Source organism: Lethenteron reissneri, chromosome 7, assembly GCF_015708825.2.
Source record: "Lethenteron reissneri isolate LAM-NWPU_2019-01 chromosome 7, ASM1570882v1, whole genome shotgun sequence".
In the NCBI taxonomy this organism is placed as follows: Eukaryota; Metazoa; Chordata; class Hyperoartia; order Petromyzontiformes; family Petromyzontidae; genus Lethenteron; species Lethenteron reissneri.
Window position 1 is genome coordinate 2,932,410 of NC_083785.1, and position 14,250 is coordinate 2,946,659.

The 14,250-nt window shown below is 41.8% G+C and overlaps 1 protein-coding gene across 3 annotated transcripts; it reads right to left on the reverse strand.

The window, feature by feature from the left end:
• Positions 1-708: 708 nt before the first annotated feature.
• On the reverse strand, positions 709-14,034 carry ENKUR (enkurin, TRPC channel interacting protein). Of its 3 annotated transcripts, none has more exons than XM_061573250.1 (7): positions 13,431-14,034; positions 11,804-11,885; positions 11,266-11,366; positions 8,904-9,049; positions 7,899-8,128; positions 5,053-5,199; positions 709-2,149 (listed from the first exon to the last, which is right to left on the reverse strand). In XM_061573250.1, exons 3-7 carry the CDS (start codon positions 11,346-11,348, stop codon positions 1,976-1,978), a joined length of 780 nt encoding a protein of 259 aa, XP_061429234.1. In that variant the 5' UTR covers positions 11,349-11,366; positions 11,804-11,885; positions 13,431-14,034; the 3' UTR covers positions 709-1,975. The 3 variants fall into 3 exon arrangements, with proteins under 3 accessions (XP_061429234.1, XP_061429225.1, XP_061429217.1); XM_061573241.1 differs by having other exon boundaries at positions 7,899-8,149; positions 13,431-14,032; XM_061573233.1 differs by having other exon boundaries at positions 7,899-8,152; positions 13,431-14,024.
• Positions 14,035-14,250: the final 216 nt, after the last annotated feature.

The following is a 14,250-nucleotide window of genomic DNA, read 5'->3' on the forward strand; positions in this document are numbered from 1 at the left end:
TTAAAAACAATGGCGTTTAGCCATTTAACTTGTTGCTAAACGTGCCCAAGGAATGATTAACACTGGCTTACCAATTTGTTTAAATTTTTGCACATGTTATGCTTGATGCATGTGTAATGCGATGTTTGTGGTTAATTCATGTTTAAAGTCAGTGCCTCCACGCTCCAATGAGCAATAATAACTTTACATATTATGGAATATGTACCCTGAATGTGGAAGATCCACACAAGAACGTGCCCCAGTTATAGGAATGTGGAAGCTCTACATTGTTCTTGCGAGAGCCAGGAGTAATGATTGCTGACGATGCTATGAGACGATGCTATGAGATATTAAAAAATTCCGTGACTATTGATGCACATTGTCAAACATAAATCGGCCATCATAAGCCACAGGAGTATCATCATCCCGAGCTGTCAACATCCCGAATAGTTATGCAATGCGACAATCCATTTAAGCTCCCGTAGTCGAGTTGATCTCACCGCTCCATCTCTTCGGTGGACGTTTGACATATCAGCAATTACATCAACAATGACAATAAGATACCAACAACAATAATAGGTAAGTTAAGTAAAACACATATACTTTATCATGGGAATACTACAAATCGTTTTAGGTAGATTATTTATAAATATAAATTAGAAAATACTACTCACTCTCGATAAATGCTCTTAGAAAACGTGGTCTTTAAAGGTATTCAGATGAGTCAAATGGATTAGTGTTTTTTATTTCCAGAGAAGTGATATAACACGTTTCGAGTAACCTTTTAAAATCAAAACAAATATTGTATACGTCTGCACAAGGCTTGAGTTGTTGAACCGCTTGCTGTCAATATCAAATAGTTTATCTTCATAAGCTTACAGATGTTATCTATTACCAGCCCACTGGTAGTACCGGGAATTCCATGTATGCCCCATGATGAGGATAGTCACTGTACAAGACAGAGTATGTTGAACTTCTTTTGCACCGTACGTAGCCAACCATGCTAATCGGAGGTGCGGTGCTGTATAGTATATTACCTATGGCATATGTAATCATTAATATGGACATTGACAAAGAAAACATTGTAAGAGACATCTCGACCGCTAAGAAAAGTAAGCGGGCTTGGGAAGGACACATCACTAGAAGGGACAATGGGCGGTGGTTGAGACGAACTTGGAGTGGCAGCCAAAGTGGCAATCGTTTCTTGACCCTCGCAGAATGAAAAACCGAGTCAAGCCTCCAACCACGCTTCACATTTGCAACCTTCCAAGTGTAAGTTGTGCGTTACAACCACAGGGCCACTTGGTCCGTAAAATCTATTTTTGGCTGGTGCAATGCGAACAATGCAGTAGTATACACTGATGCAACCAAAGTTATCTGGTGGGTGACGTATATTTGCTGCTCTGCCAAAATTCTTCGAATGTGTGCTATTCACATGCTGGTTGAGGGTCAATTCCTGCACGACGGATCGCTCTGCCTTTTAATGCAGAGATGGGAAAAATGCACCCGGCGCTCTGCCAGGCTTAAGTTCTCCACCAGCATGTGAGTCACACTCAATACGTTTCAGGAAGATTTTCGCTAATCTGCATGGTTACTCTGTTGGGGATTTTATTTACCACATGTAAAACAGATCTCCTCTGATTGGAGGGATGGTACTACAAGTCTTCCCTCGTATGTTTAAACCAAGACCTCAAACTTATTCTGTAAAATAAGTCTGAGCACTTTTGGAGAAAACTTCAAGGTTTTACAAATATCCAACCAAAATGTAACACAGGTTAATATATGTAAATGTTTATTCAGCCTTACATAGCATGCTTAACACTCATGTTCTATTTGTGTTCTGATGAGTACATCTAATGAGTTAAATGTCTAATAAATCTACTGAGTTTAAGAAGTATTGTTGGCTATAAGCCGTGTAAGCCTACATTTGCTCAATCATAGATGATGGAAACCTCTGTGCCAATGGCTCGTGTTTTGGCCCTTGGACCTTGTGCACTCATTTGTTGGTGACGTAAATGATTTTGTGGCGGTCGATGAGTTCGATGTCTTTCTCCAGCTGCTTCATCTCCGTCTCCAGGCGCTCCTTGCGATGCTTCTTGGGGGCTGTGTCGGTCACAACGGACAGTCCCTGGTACTGGCGATGCAGCTCATCCCAGTTCTGCTTCAGGCCCTGCATGCATAATCAGCACGATAAGCACAGCATTTCATTGGGGTTGGTGTATCATACACCGATGAAGCCTTCATGGAGGCACTCGGCTGCTTGACAATTTCTATAGAAATTTGGTAACGTAAGTAAAAAAGATACAGCCCTTTGTCAATCCACTGCTGGAAGTACACCTTCTCACACCGTGTTTCTCGTGGGCGTTGTTTAACCATAATTTAGCACGCTGATCCATGCAGGCTGGTTAAGGGGGGCCGGTTAGAAAATTACACCCTACTGATGTTTGCCGTGGCCAGGAATTGAACCCAGTATTCCTGGGTTCATAGCAACAGTGCACTTACCACTGCACCATCACTCCACTATAATTCTATCCACGCATAATTGGAGTGTTCCGCTCTCATATAAGTACATTTTTCTCAAGCTAATCCTGTCTCCCCCTACATGAACAAATATTAGAACATCCCAATGCAGGGCCCTCCATAATACTGTTTATATTTTATTGCAGCTTTAAGGTCCTATGGGTGTGGCTGGGTATCCGACTGGTCAATGCACTTGCATAAAATCAACGGTTTAAATTTAACCGTCCCACATAAATGTCAGCAGGCAATTATTTTAATACAATGCTGTAAAGACTTTCCAATGTATTTTAGAATAATAGTCAATCGCACTCCACCCTAATAGTTCAACATGTAACCAAAAATCTAATTGTAAACAATATAAGTTTTCCAGGACTAACTTGAAAGTAATCTAAATTGTCTCTAAACTATTTACCAACATTGCTTTTATGACGCTGTGCTCGTGTTATCACGTGACCCGACCTGGACTGTCTTGCCAATCCTTGGACATTGGACTTTAGAAGAAACGCACACACCTTCTGAACTCATGGGCTCGATCTAAACATATGGTAAACATGTTATCCCAAATGTTTGCAGAGGAAAACATTTGATCACGTATGTTGTGTGGGTCTATTGCAAGGCAAAATGGTCACACAAAGCAGGACCAACTTTGCTATGAATTCACAAACATCTCCAATTGAAAGTGTGCAGCTTAAAGAAATATAATACATTGGTGGAAAAACAGTACAATAATGCCAGAGTTGCAAGACTTAATGCCAGAGTTGCAAGCCTCAAGATTAAAAAATACGCAAAAAGAGGTTCTTATCTCGAAATGGAGCATGATGTGTATCAAAGCTCGGTTATCAACACAGAAAAAATGTATATTTTAAAGTTATTTGAGTGAAAAGGCAAGAGATATTACATGAAAAGTAATTTCCCATTGTGCAGTATGGTTTTGCTGTCTATGTTGGCTTTGCGGAATATAAACACATTTTCTTAGAGCCACAACACAAATTATATACACTTAGGATATGTACTGTTGGGTAGTGACATGGCCTATGGAAGTAGTTCCCAACCGGGGGTACGTGGAAATTTCCCAGGGGGTACATGAGGTGATAAATAAATGTGTGAAATTATATGATACATGAGTCATTGGTGAATAATCATATAAGAATTTGCGAATATAAAATAACGATACAATTTAAATCCATATGGTAACTTGGAACGATATAAAAGACCTTTCTAAACTTACTGATTGTAAACAATGCGGTTTCCACGAGTAACCAGCGAGCGCCAACAAATGACATCACGCATTTTCTTTTGTTATTCGCTTGCAGTGACTCGCTAGTTATGACACCTCACAAAATGGACAATTGGTTAAAATATTGATGCTCATTAATTCCTACATTTATTTCTCAGACAACCATGTTGGGTCAGACAAGGGGAAGGGGGGGGCGTAACTCGGTTGAAACAAAATTCAACAAGGGAGGTAACAGTAGACAAAAAAGGTTGAGAGCCACTGGCCTAGGGGTATTGCGTTCGCTGCTTATTGCAAAGGTGCACGGTTCTAATCCTGCGGCCGCCGTGATTAATCCTGCAGGTGTAAGCAAACTAAATTTTTCACGCTGTGTATGCTTTGCAGTGGACGTTAAAGATCACATGACAACATTTGCAAGAGTAGGCCATTGCATGCTGGGCGTCATGATCCAAGTTTTACAAAAAAGTGAAAAATAACATGCAAAGTACTTAATTGCAACCATTGCCTATGTTGTCAAAATATTGTCAGGACCCTACTAAAACAGGCATGAGACTCAGTGAGACTTTAAACAAGCAGAATACTCTGTTGAATAAATTTAAAGAGAGATCGAAAATATATTTTGTACGTATCATATAGGTATTGCAAGTTGACATTGGTATTTTCTCTGATGACTGCTCATTTTCCATCAGCATTTTTGTAATAATGTGGTAGAGTCCCCATTGACACCAATGGAGCCACATTTTAACCTCATTAATAATGAGTTACTTGATTTGAGAGTGAGGTCACAAATTAGCAGGAATATTTTGTTGCATTTTTACTATACTTTTAAATCAAAACTATGCCAACAATCATTTCCAGAGATGAAGAGCTGTAGTATAGCTCATTCAGATACCAGAGCACCGCAATTAATGAAGACAACAGAAATGCACGATATCATTATAACACTACATTTAAAATACAATGGATCTTTCTTACCCAATACTGCAATACAAGAGGCATCTGCACGTATAAAGTTACATGCGCTATAAAGTGAGGTTTCCTGCATGTCAGTAATGATTTCATATATTTTTTATCCATCAGAGCTATATTAGAGCAAGTACATGAAAAAGTAACAGTATATGATGGGTATTTAAAGGATTTGGTGAATTGGTTGAGCTCATCAAACACACGATAATTGACATCCTGGATGAACCACAAGTGGCTGCCCAGATTCAAACCCAAAACACTTAAAATGGTCATCTAACTCCTGCTTTCAATGTGGCCCCAAGAGCATGAGTGTGAAGTAGTCTGTATGGATCTGGCCATCTCCGGTCGATTACCTGCAAGATGCTGCTTCTCTCCTGCTCCGACATCTGGTTCAGGGCCCCACGACGCAAACGCTCACGCACGTACGCGTCATACTCCTCCTGCGCCTGCCGCATCTCCTCGTTGCGCTTGACGATGTACTCCGGAACCTGGCCATACTCCTGTGGGATGTGAGTGGGAGTTCATGCTAAGATAGTTTGCTAAGATACTCAACGAAACAGTAACCAAATCACAATAAATGTTATAATGATCACTATTGTGATATGGGTAAACAGGTGCAAGGATATTGCATTACTTTATTTGTATGTTCTTGTTTAATAGGCAAAACTTAATGAAGAGCAATAACCAATATGAAATGTTTAGGTCACATTTCAGGTTTCCCTCACTTTATGCGGTAGATGCGTTCCAACAAAAGAGCACACAAAGCGCAAACTCACGAGACCGCCGCCTGCCGAGTAGTGGATAGTCCACACACAATGTTGTCCCACGTCTGACCGTATAGCCGCATCTGAGTGAATTCCAACCCCATATAGAGCATTTTGGGTTGAAATAGGTTATCCGCATATACGCAAAATTGCACACTGGTATGTCTTGACGTCGCAAAGCTCAGATGACGAATTGATAGAATTTTGAATAGTCAAATTAAATCAGAGTTTCTTTCACTGTGTTTAGCTCCTTTGGCAACCCTGCAGCAATGGTGTAAATTCCAAATTCCAATTATAAGTGTTATTTAAATAGGACAACCACTGTTAACTTCCCAGGACCAACTTTAATGAGCATCTTGTAAAATAAAGATGTCTAGTCAGGTACCACTGTTGAAAAATGTTCAACTCGAAATCTGCACATTGCGAAATGAACATCTGAAGATTGCGAGTTGAAGTAAATGAGCAATAATTCGTTAAATCTTTGTTGTTTATACGGAGCCAGTGGTGGAAGTTTTGTGTTGCGATGTTTTTCCGTCCCCCACACCTCCCATTAGCACAGTTGGCCACATACGGTGTGAAAGAAGTTCAACATACATACGTTATTGTGGCAACTAGTCTCTCCATAATAAGACAAATCTTAACTTCCCACAAACTAGTGCCTATTTTATCAACCCCAGATGGAAGAGTCGACATATAATCAGTATTTGAACTCATGATTGTGAGCCAGGTGCTTTTCAGCACCAGGTAGGATGATTTGAATCTTGACTTAAAGCTTTCGTGACTGCAGGAAGTCATATTCTTTGGGTCTTTCGGTAAAGTCACGTAGATAGGTTCAAAGAAAATACCAAAATAACTAAAAACTACGACGTTTCGATCGGAACACAAGCGGTCATCATCAGGAAAAGGATTTTGTTATTTTCTTTGAACCTATCTACGGGACTTTACCGAAAGACCCAAAGAATAGGATGATTTAACTCAACTTATTTTAAAATTTACATTTCATACGTTTGTCCGTTTTATCTTCTCTATTGACGTGTCGTACATTTCAGCAAGGATACTGAAGGTATAAATGGTGCCATGTGAGAAACATGCCAGTGTTGCCGAGTATTTTTTAACCCACTTCACTGCTGGATCACAGAAGTTGACCTTTGATAAATGTGGCATGTTGTTCCATAACCATAAGTATTTGTACCATTTGGTGGTGATCTAACTTCCTCCTTTTATTTTTTTTTGTACACTTGTTAAAACAGAAATTTCACACTGAGTCTAACAATTCTTATTCAAGAGGGTCCTGCCAAGTTTTCACAGGAGGGGTGATGATTGCTACATAGATTCTAATTGAGAAATTTGTGGTTAATTTTACGAATGCGGACCATGATGCTGGCACACAATGGCACACTTTAGTGAATTATACCATTGGATCTTTAACGTCCAATCTTAAGTAGACGCTGCACATTTTGACAGTTGATACACCCGCAGCATTAATCGCTAACGCGTTAACGGTGGGCTATTTTGTATTTTCAATCAATAGTTGTGAGTCAATCATTGTTGATAATATATGTGAAATAGAATGGTTGATATGCTGTTTCTTGTAAAAAAAATGCTGCAAAAAATGCTGGATTTTTTTTACCTGCTAAATGTGAAAATATACATTTGGTTTATTTTATACAATTTTGCATGAATTATCCAACAAAACATTGAGGTGAGGTGACCAGGGAGCTCACTCAGTCAGCACTGTTGAGATCCTGGGTTTGACCCAGTGACCTGTGATTAAACCGGGTTCTCAGTTGTAGCGACTTAATCATCTCAGCTGTTTCACAAATTACTTCACAAAATGACAATAAAAAAATGTTGATTTGACTGCCATGTGATTAATATTTCTCAAACAGGGCATGTGGGAAAATGCAGCACCGCTAGTGCGAATAAGAAGTCACTTAAAAGGACATCAATAATTATATCGTATCACCTTCTGCAGACTATTCTCTAATAAAAGATGAGGCCTGACTGAGCTAGATTTACAAATTTATATTTCTTTGTATTATAACATGAGGAAAAGATGGAAAATATGTTTTGGAATAGTTTAAATGTCAACAATTATCATATAACATAAGAACATCATGTTAAGTTATTTATGTAAAAACTAAATAATATCTATAGTTTGAAAGAGAAATTAATGCTAACAGTTTGTTAAATGGCAATCAAAAACATTTCAATGGCTCTAGAATAAGCCAAATTAAATATATATATTAGCCTGGTGGTTTTTCGGTGTAATCATTATTGACTCAACTAAGATCATTACCTCTCTATACTTGAGAAGCCAGCTTAATCACCATTGGCTGCCCAGGTTGGAACCCAGCATCTCATTGGTGCCCGCTCATTGCTCTGACACGACACTAGTCCCATCAGCCACCCAGCAACCCGTAACTTCCACTCACTTTCTTGCGCACGAACTTGGGCACGAGTCCCGAGGGATCCAAGGGCTGGCGATCACCTCTCTTCGTGTCCACCAGGGTGGGCTGCGGGCGGCGTGGGACCGCCGTGATCACGTCCACGGCGTTGGTGTTGACAAAGTCCTTCCTGGAGTGGAGGCCCATGGGCGGCCTCTCGTCATGCCCTGGCACTCGTGGTCGCCGCCTCCCCTCGTCCGGATAATGGAAGGGCTTCTCTGCGACAGGGGTCACACCGCCTTCTTGTGGCCACCGTCGAGACGGGTGGTGCACATCGAGGCAGCTTTAGGGCAATAATCAAGAATGCTTCACAATGGTTTTCGTGAGGTAGAGCAGTCCAACGAGACAATCTCACATGCCTGCAATACTTTGCTTTTGTGGAGGACACAGATGCGCTCCACGTGCAAAGAACTCCCAACTAGCAGTGGGCTGATAGGTGACCAGCATACAGAAGTACAGCAAGGAAGTTAATAAGTGCTCTGGTTTCCTCACAAACGCAAATAATCCTAAATGCATTTTCCAGATGTGATTGAACCGTGTACCAGAAGACGTTGTTAATTAGAGCATATGGTCAACTTAGATACATGAATCAGAATCATTGATACTGCCAAATAAATGGAAAAAGGGTTATGGTTAGACAGAGTAGCATGCGAATCAGGGAACAAAAACAAGAGACAAAATACAGTATTTACTGATAAGAAAAGTAAATGTGCTTAGGCAGGACATGTCACTAAAAGAGATTACAGCTAATATCCTGGTGACAGAATGCACCTTAGAAGCTGACCACGATAAAGATAAAGTGATGAGAGCAGTCCATGCGCAGGAGACAGTCGGAACACAGCGCCATACTAAGAGATGATGGCAGTGTGGACAGAGGAATAGATAGAAAATGCCTCGTGATAATAATTAATCATTATTCAAGTATATGAAATGTGAATGAATGGGAAACTCAGAGAATGGTGTCCAGCCCTCTGAGCAAAGTGTAGCACTCACTCTCAGGCAGAGCAGCATCCCGGGAGTGCTTATGGAGGTATTCCTGTGGAGATGGCACCTCCACCTTGGCTGGACCCATCGTGCGCTGGCCCTTCTTCCTCTCGTTGGTCTCCAGGCGGATTGACTCTCGGAACCTGGATATGTACCTGAACGCACGGAGGAGACCGGGCGGCGCAGTGAGCTAATGCCCATAATATCTGAGCACGAAGCCTACACAGCTGACATCCTCGGTTGAAATCCATCAGCTTCAATTATATGTTAATACACCTGACAATCGCTCCTCACGGATTCGTGGTTGCATGGTATTTTTTACTACCAAAAATTCGGAAAGCACTTGGATGCAGTTTGCAGCAATACGGGTTGAGGAGCGGGGATTTTGAAGGTGGCATTGTATGTTGTTGTAACTTGCTGACCCACCCCAAAGTGGACATCTGTGAAAAAGAGCTTCATAGCTCATCAGATTCCTCCAGTCTAAATAAAGATTTGTATTTTGATGGTGCATGCATCGGGCTATCCCCAGACTCCGCACGCAACTCACACTTCTGTGCAGCCGTGCTCTGATTGGCTGTGTAAAGGGAGCCATTTATTTCGGGACACAATGCCACGTGCTACCGTACTCAACAACAGACTGCGGAGGGCTACCTCGCTTCTCCCTCCTTTATCATGAAAACGTTAAAGTTATGAAAAACTCTGCCCGAACTAAATTTGTAGTCCAGCATCTGCCCTACCCACTGGTATATTTTTCGGTCTTTGGACCAGATGTGAGTTAAAAGTGAGATGGAGTCTGACCCTGATGACCCTCCACCACCCTCTCCCCGCAATAAACCACACTGACCCTACATCATCGCCTGAGTGTTCCTAACTACCAGCCTGCATTGGTGAGTACAGCACTTATGTACATAGCTTCCTGTTGCATAATTATACAGTATTTAATTCCTTATTTCAGGTTAATATGTGCAGTGGTGAGATTGGAGTGAGAATGACTTCACGGATTCACTCTACATTACTTTTTCTCAGAATGTATCTCCTGCGCAGAGTGAGGGTCGGGTGTATGTACAGCTCATTATTGTATTCACTGCTGGACAAGTGCATCTGTGAGGGTCACGGGGGGTTGTTTGATCACAATTCACCACGCTGATAAGTGTGGTTGATAAAAGTCAGGGAACATCGTTGAGGGAACACAAAAGTACAATGGATCCATTACATTTTATATGGGTTAGATCGCGTAAATATAAATGTGTCGTTATACCCGCCACCACCTGGTCTTAAATACACAACTCTGCCTGTCGCCTGATGATGCTGGTTGTAATTACCGGTGAAAATTCGTACTCGAACTGTAAATGTTGTGGGTTTACTCTCCAACACACCGGTGTGCTGAACTAGTAACGAATTGGCATGTTTTATTTACGTGACAAACCTTCCTAATTGGATGTGTCGGGTGGTGGCGGGTTTAACGACGCATTTATATTCACGCGATCTAACCTAAAAACAACTTTATGGTTAATATTTGTCGCCAAAAGCCTACTCCTACGCGTGAAACTCCTACAATGGGTGTTGCTGTACTGCCCTCTGTTGACCACCACACGGCACCATTTGCAATGAAATACGTAAATTGTAATCTTGGTATCAATCCGGTCACCATTGGCTGCAGAAAAAGCTTAATAATACATTGTATTCATTTAGTTTTCACTTACCTTTTGTCATACTCCAGCTATGGGAAATACTTCGATTTTGAAAATCAGGTTTTAACTGAAAGCCAAAGCGGAGACATGAGCACAGGCGAGATGTGGTCCCGAAGGTGATTGAGTGCGACCACAGCGAGCGGCACAAATGTCTTTAATATAGTTCGAGGACGTAGCCATGGAGTCAACATTGGGGGGGATCAAATCTTCCAGGGGGTCCGGGGGTCCCCCCCCCCCCCAAAAAAAAAATCTAAATTTGAAAACGAATTTCCTGCCTAAAATATAAAAAAATTCACTGACACATGACATGGACTTTGTATTTATTTTTTACAATAATTGCTGTTTTTTCTTTTTTACATTTTCTTGTTTCATGGTATGTAATGGCAGAGATTAGGGATTAATAAAGTACAACCATAACCACAATCATATAAGTAGAAATCAATTTTATAGCAATATATTGGGGGAGGGACATTTTGAGCATATTTAAATATTGGGGGGGGGGGGGGGGGTGTGTCCCCCCCCAATATATATTATAATTGCGCCCTTGATATACTTGCCTGTCGGCTGGCTTAATGTTGCATCTTCCCTCACTGACACCGGAGCACGCTTTGCGGAGTCTACGACGTTGCGTCGGTTCGAGCGAGCACTGCTCATTTGCCCAGTGCCAGGTGACTCCTTACCTGGGTGGCTTCTCCGGAGTCACTTCTTCCCGCGGAATCAGATTGTACACACTCTCCTCCTGGCGGTTCATCATGGCCATCATCGTGTCCGCCTGTATCCCCTGCGTGAAGCACAACAGTCAGACACACACACACACACAATGTTGATGCGATGATGTTGTTGTTAAGGTGGACAGTTTTAAAGGTGTTCTGTTGGAAGCTGTGTACAAGTGCTGAAGGCAAGACCTATATCGTGCTGAGCAGATAGGGAGAGCACATTATGTTATATTTCGTGTGTTTAACACGTAGGCTTTCGCGACCAATATCCATAATACAGGTTTTTTTGGGTTAAATTGCGGAAATATATAAAAGTTTTGTTAAACCCACCACCACCCGACACAACCAATTTGTAAGGTTTGTCACGTAAACAGAACGTGCCAATTCGTTACTAGTACAGCACACCGGTGTGTTGGAGAGCAAAGCCACAAGATTTACAATTGATATAATATCGTAGACGAAACCCCTGTATTATGGATATATTTAGTGTGATATACACTACCTTAGAATACAGGGCAGTTCCAATGGCGCAGAATGCCGGACAAAGACGGACGAAGGGCGTTCTTCGTCACCGATATTTTGTGCTGAGGGTGAACAAAAAGAATAATGATATAGCAAAACGGTTAGAAGTATAAACAACACAAATATATTCGACCAAGCGACAACACGGGCGTGGAAGGGATACAATAAACCAAGGAAGCCAACGTGGTAAGATCTCGACAAGAGGCAAGGGTTGAGATTGAGTGGGAGCGGTAACACTGGCTAAAGATAACCCTGGCGAACATAATATGCCTCGGTGTAGTGTAGATAATCATTGCGTTATCTACTGTATAGTTTAATGTATAGTTTACAGACAGTCCCCGAGTTACGATGGTCCGACTTACGATATTTCGATCTTACGACGGCGATACGACAAAATGCATGTTCTTGGTTCTTTCGGTAAAGTCACGTAGAAGGGAAATAATAAAATAATATAGATATAAAACAATAAAAATTCTCACGACGTTTCGACTGCAACACAAGCAATGATCACCAGATGATCACCTGATGATCATCAGGTGATCACCTGATGATCACCTGATGATGATTGCTTGTGTTGCAGTCGAAACGTCGTGAGAATTTTTATTGTTTTATATTTATTTTATTTTATAATTTCCCTTTACCGAAAGAACCAAGAATATGAATCCCTGCAGTCACAAAAGCTTTAAATCAAAGACAAAAATGCATGTTAAAAGTTTTTATAGCAGATTAGGATTGTTTCCTGAAAAAACGTTCTATTCAATTGCAGTTCCTATAGGTAGGCTAAGAATTTACCTTGTTTTTGACTTTACATTTTACTGTGCAATACGGTATTGTAATTAATAAATACAGTATATAGTTTATACATTACGGTAATGTAAATTGCTGTTTTGCTAAATTATCACCATTCTTTAAGCCTCCTGGGTAGGCTAAGCCATCTTCGACTTACGATCTTTCGTTCGACTTACGAAGGGCTCGTCGTAACGCATCTCCAACGTAAGTCGGGGACTGCCTGTACTATACAGCAGTATGTATATGTGCTACTATTGCGATCAGTTTATAACAGTAACCATAGTAACAAGTTTACTCTTGTATAGTAAACACTGTACGTACTTACAATAGTGTCTTATCAAGTCGTATTCCGGCGAATGACAAAGCAAACTCCAAAACAATTACCAGTTCACCATAGCACTGTGATCGCTGTAATAATATAATCACTGTGCAGTAGTTTACTTTCACGTACTTTTACCACAGTATTGTATAGTAAACGCCGTCGAAATAGTTGTAGTAAACGCATTACCATAGAATTACCGTAACGTACCAAAGCAATCACTGTCGTGTGATTAACCGCAGTAGCCACTCGAGTACATTACCTTGGCAATAGTGGTAGTTAGCAGTGAAGCTTGCCACACTGTTGTATATTAAACGATGTAGATTGGTGATTATACGAAACCACGGTTAACGGTAGAGTAACCGCTATAGCTGAGCACGCTAATTCTATCGTAAATTCACGTCATTTACCACCAGCTGCAACAGCACGTGTCAAGCATCATGCACGCACGGGTTTGTAAGAGTATATTTATAATAAAACACAATAAAACTATACATACCGTAGCAAGCTGCAGGTTGGTGCTGCTGCTGCTGTACTCGACTTGTGGGTCTTGTCGAGGGGTTAAGTCCAGGTCCAGTACTATAACTATATAGGGGATTGTTAAGTCCAGGCCTAGGGCTACAACTATATAGGGGATGTTAAGTCCAGGCCCAGTACTACAACTATATAGGGGATGTTAAGTCCAGGCCCAGTACTACAACTATATAGGGGATGTTAAGTACAGGCCTAGTATTACAACTTTATAGGGGATTGTTAAGTACAGGCCTAGGGCTACAACTATATAGGGGATGTTAAGTCCAGGCCCAGTACTACAACTATATAGGGGATGTTAAGTACAGGCCCAGTACTACAACTATATAGGGGATGTTAAGTACAGGCCTAGTATTACAACTTTATAGGGGATGTTAAGTCCAGGCCCAGTACTACAACTATATAGGGGATGTTAAGTACAGGCCTAGTATTACAACTATATAGGGGATGTTAAGTCCAGGCCCAGTACTACAACGCGCTGGCTGTTGCTAGGCGACGCGTTGCTAGGGCGCCGCCGTTGCTAGGGACGCGTTGCATTTGGTAGACCGCATAGAGCGGTGGGCGTATTAGTCAGCGCGCTACTGCGGGCTCCCCCCCCACCCACTCAGCCCCCACCCACTCACCCCCCACTCACCCCCCCCACCCACCCACTCAGCCCCCACCCACTCACCCCCCACTCACCCCCCCCACCCACTCAGCCCCCACCCACTCACCACCCCCCCCCCACCCACTCAGCCCCCACCCACTCACCCCCCACTCACCCCCCCCACCCACTCAGCCCCCACCCA

Bases quoted from the DNA above. Each gene is read 5' to 3' on its own strand.
- ENKUR (XM_061573233.1), bottom strand. From the start codon at position 11,348: ATGATGGCCATGATGAACCGCCAGGAGGAGAGTGTGTACAATCTGATT. The intron at 8,153-8,903 runs GTGAGTGCTACA...GGTGGCCACAAG, and splicing joins GGATGCTGCTCTGCCTGAGA to AAGGCGGTGTGACCCCTGTC. The intron at 2,150-5,052 runs GTAATCGACCGG...TTATGCATGCAG, and splicing joins AGAGAAGCAGCATCTTGCAG to GGCCTGAAGCAGAACTGGGA.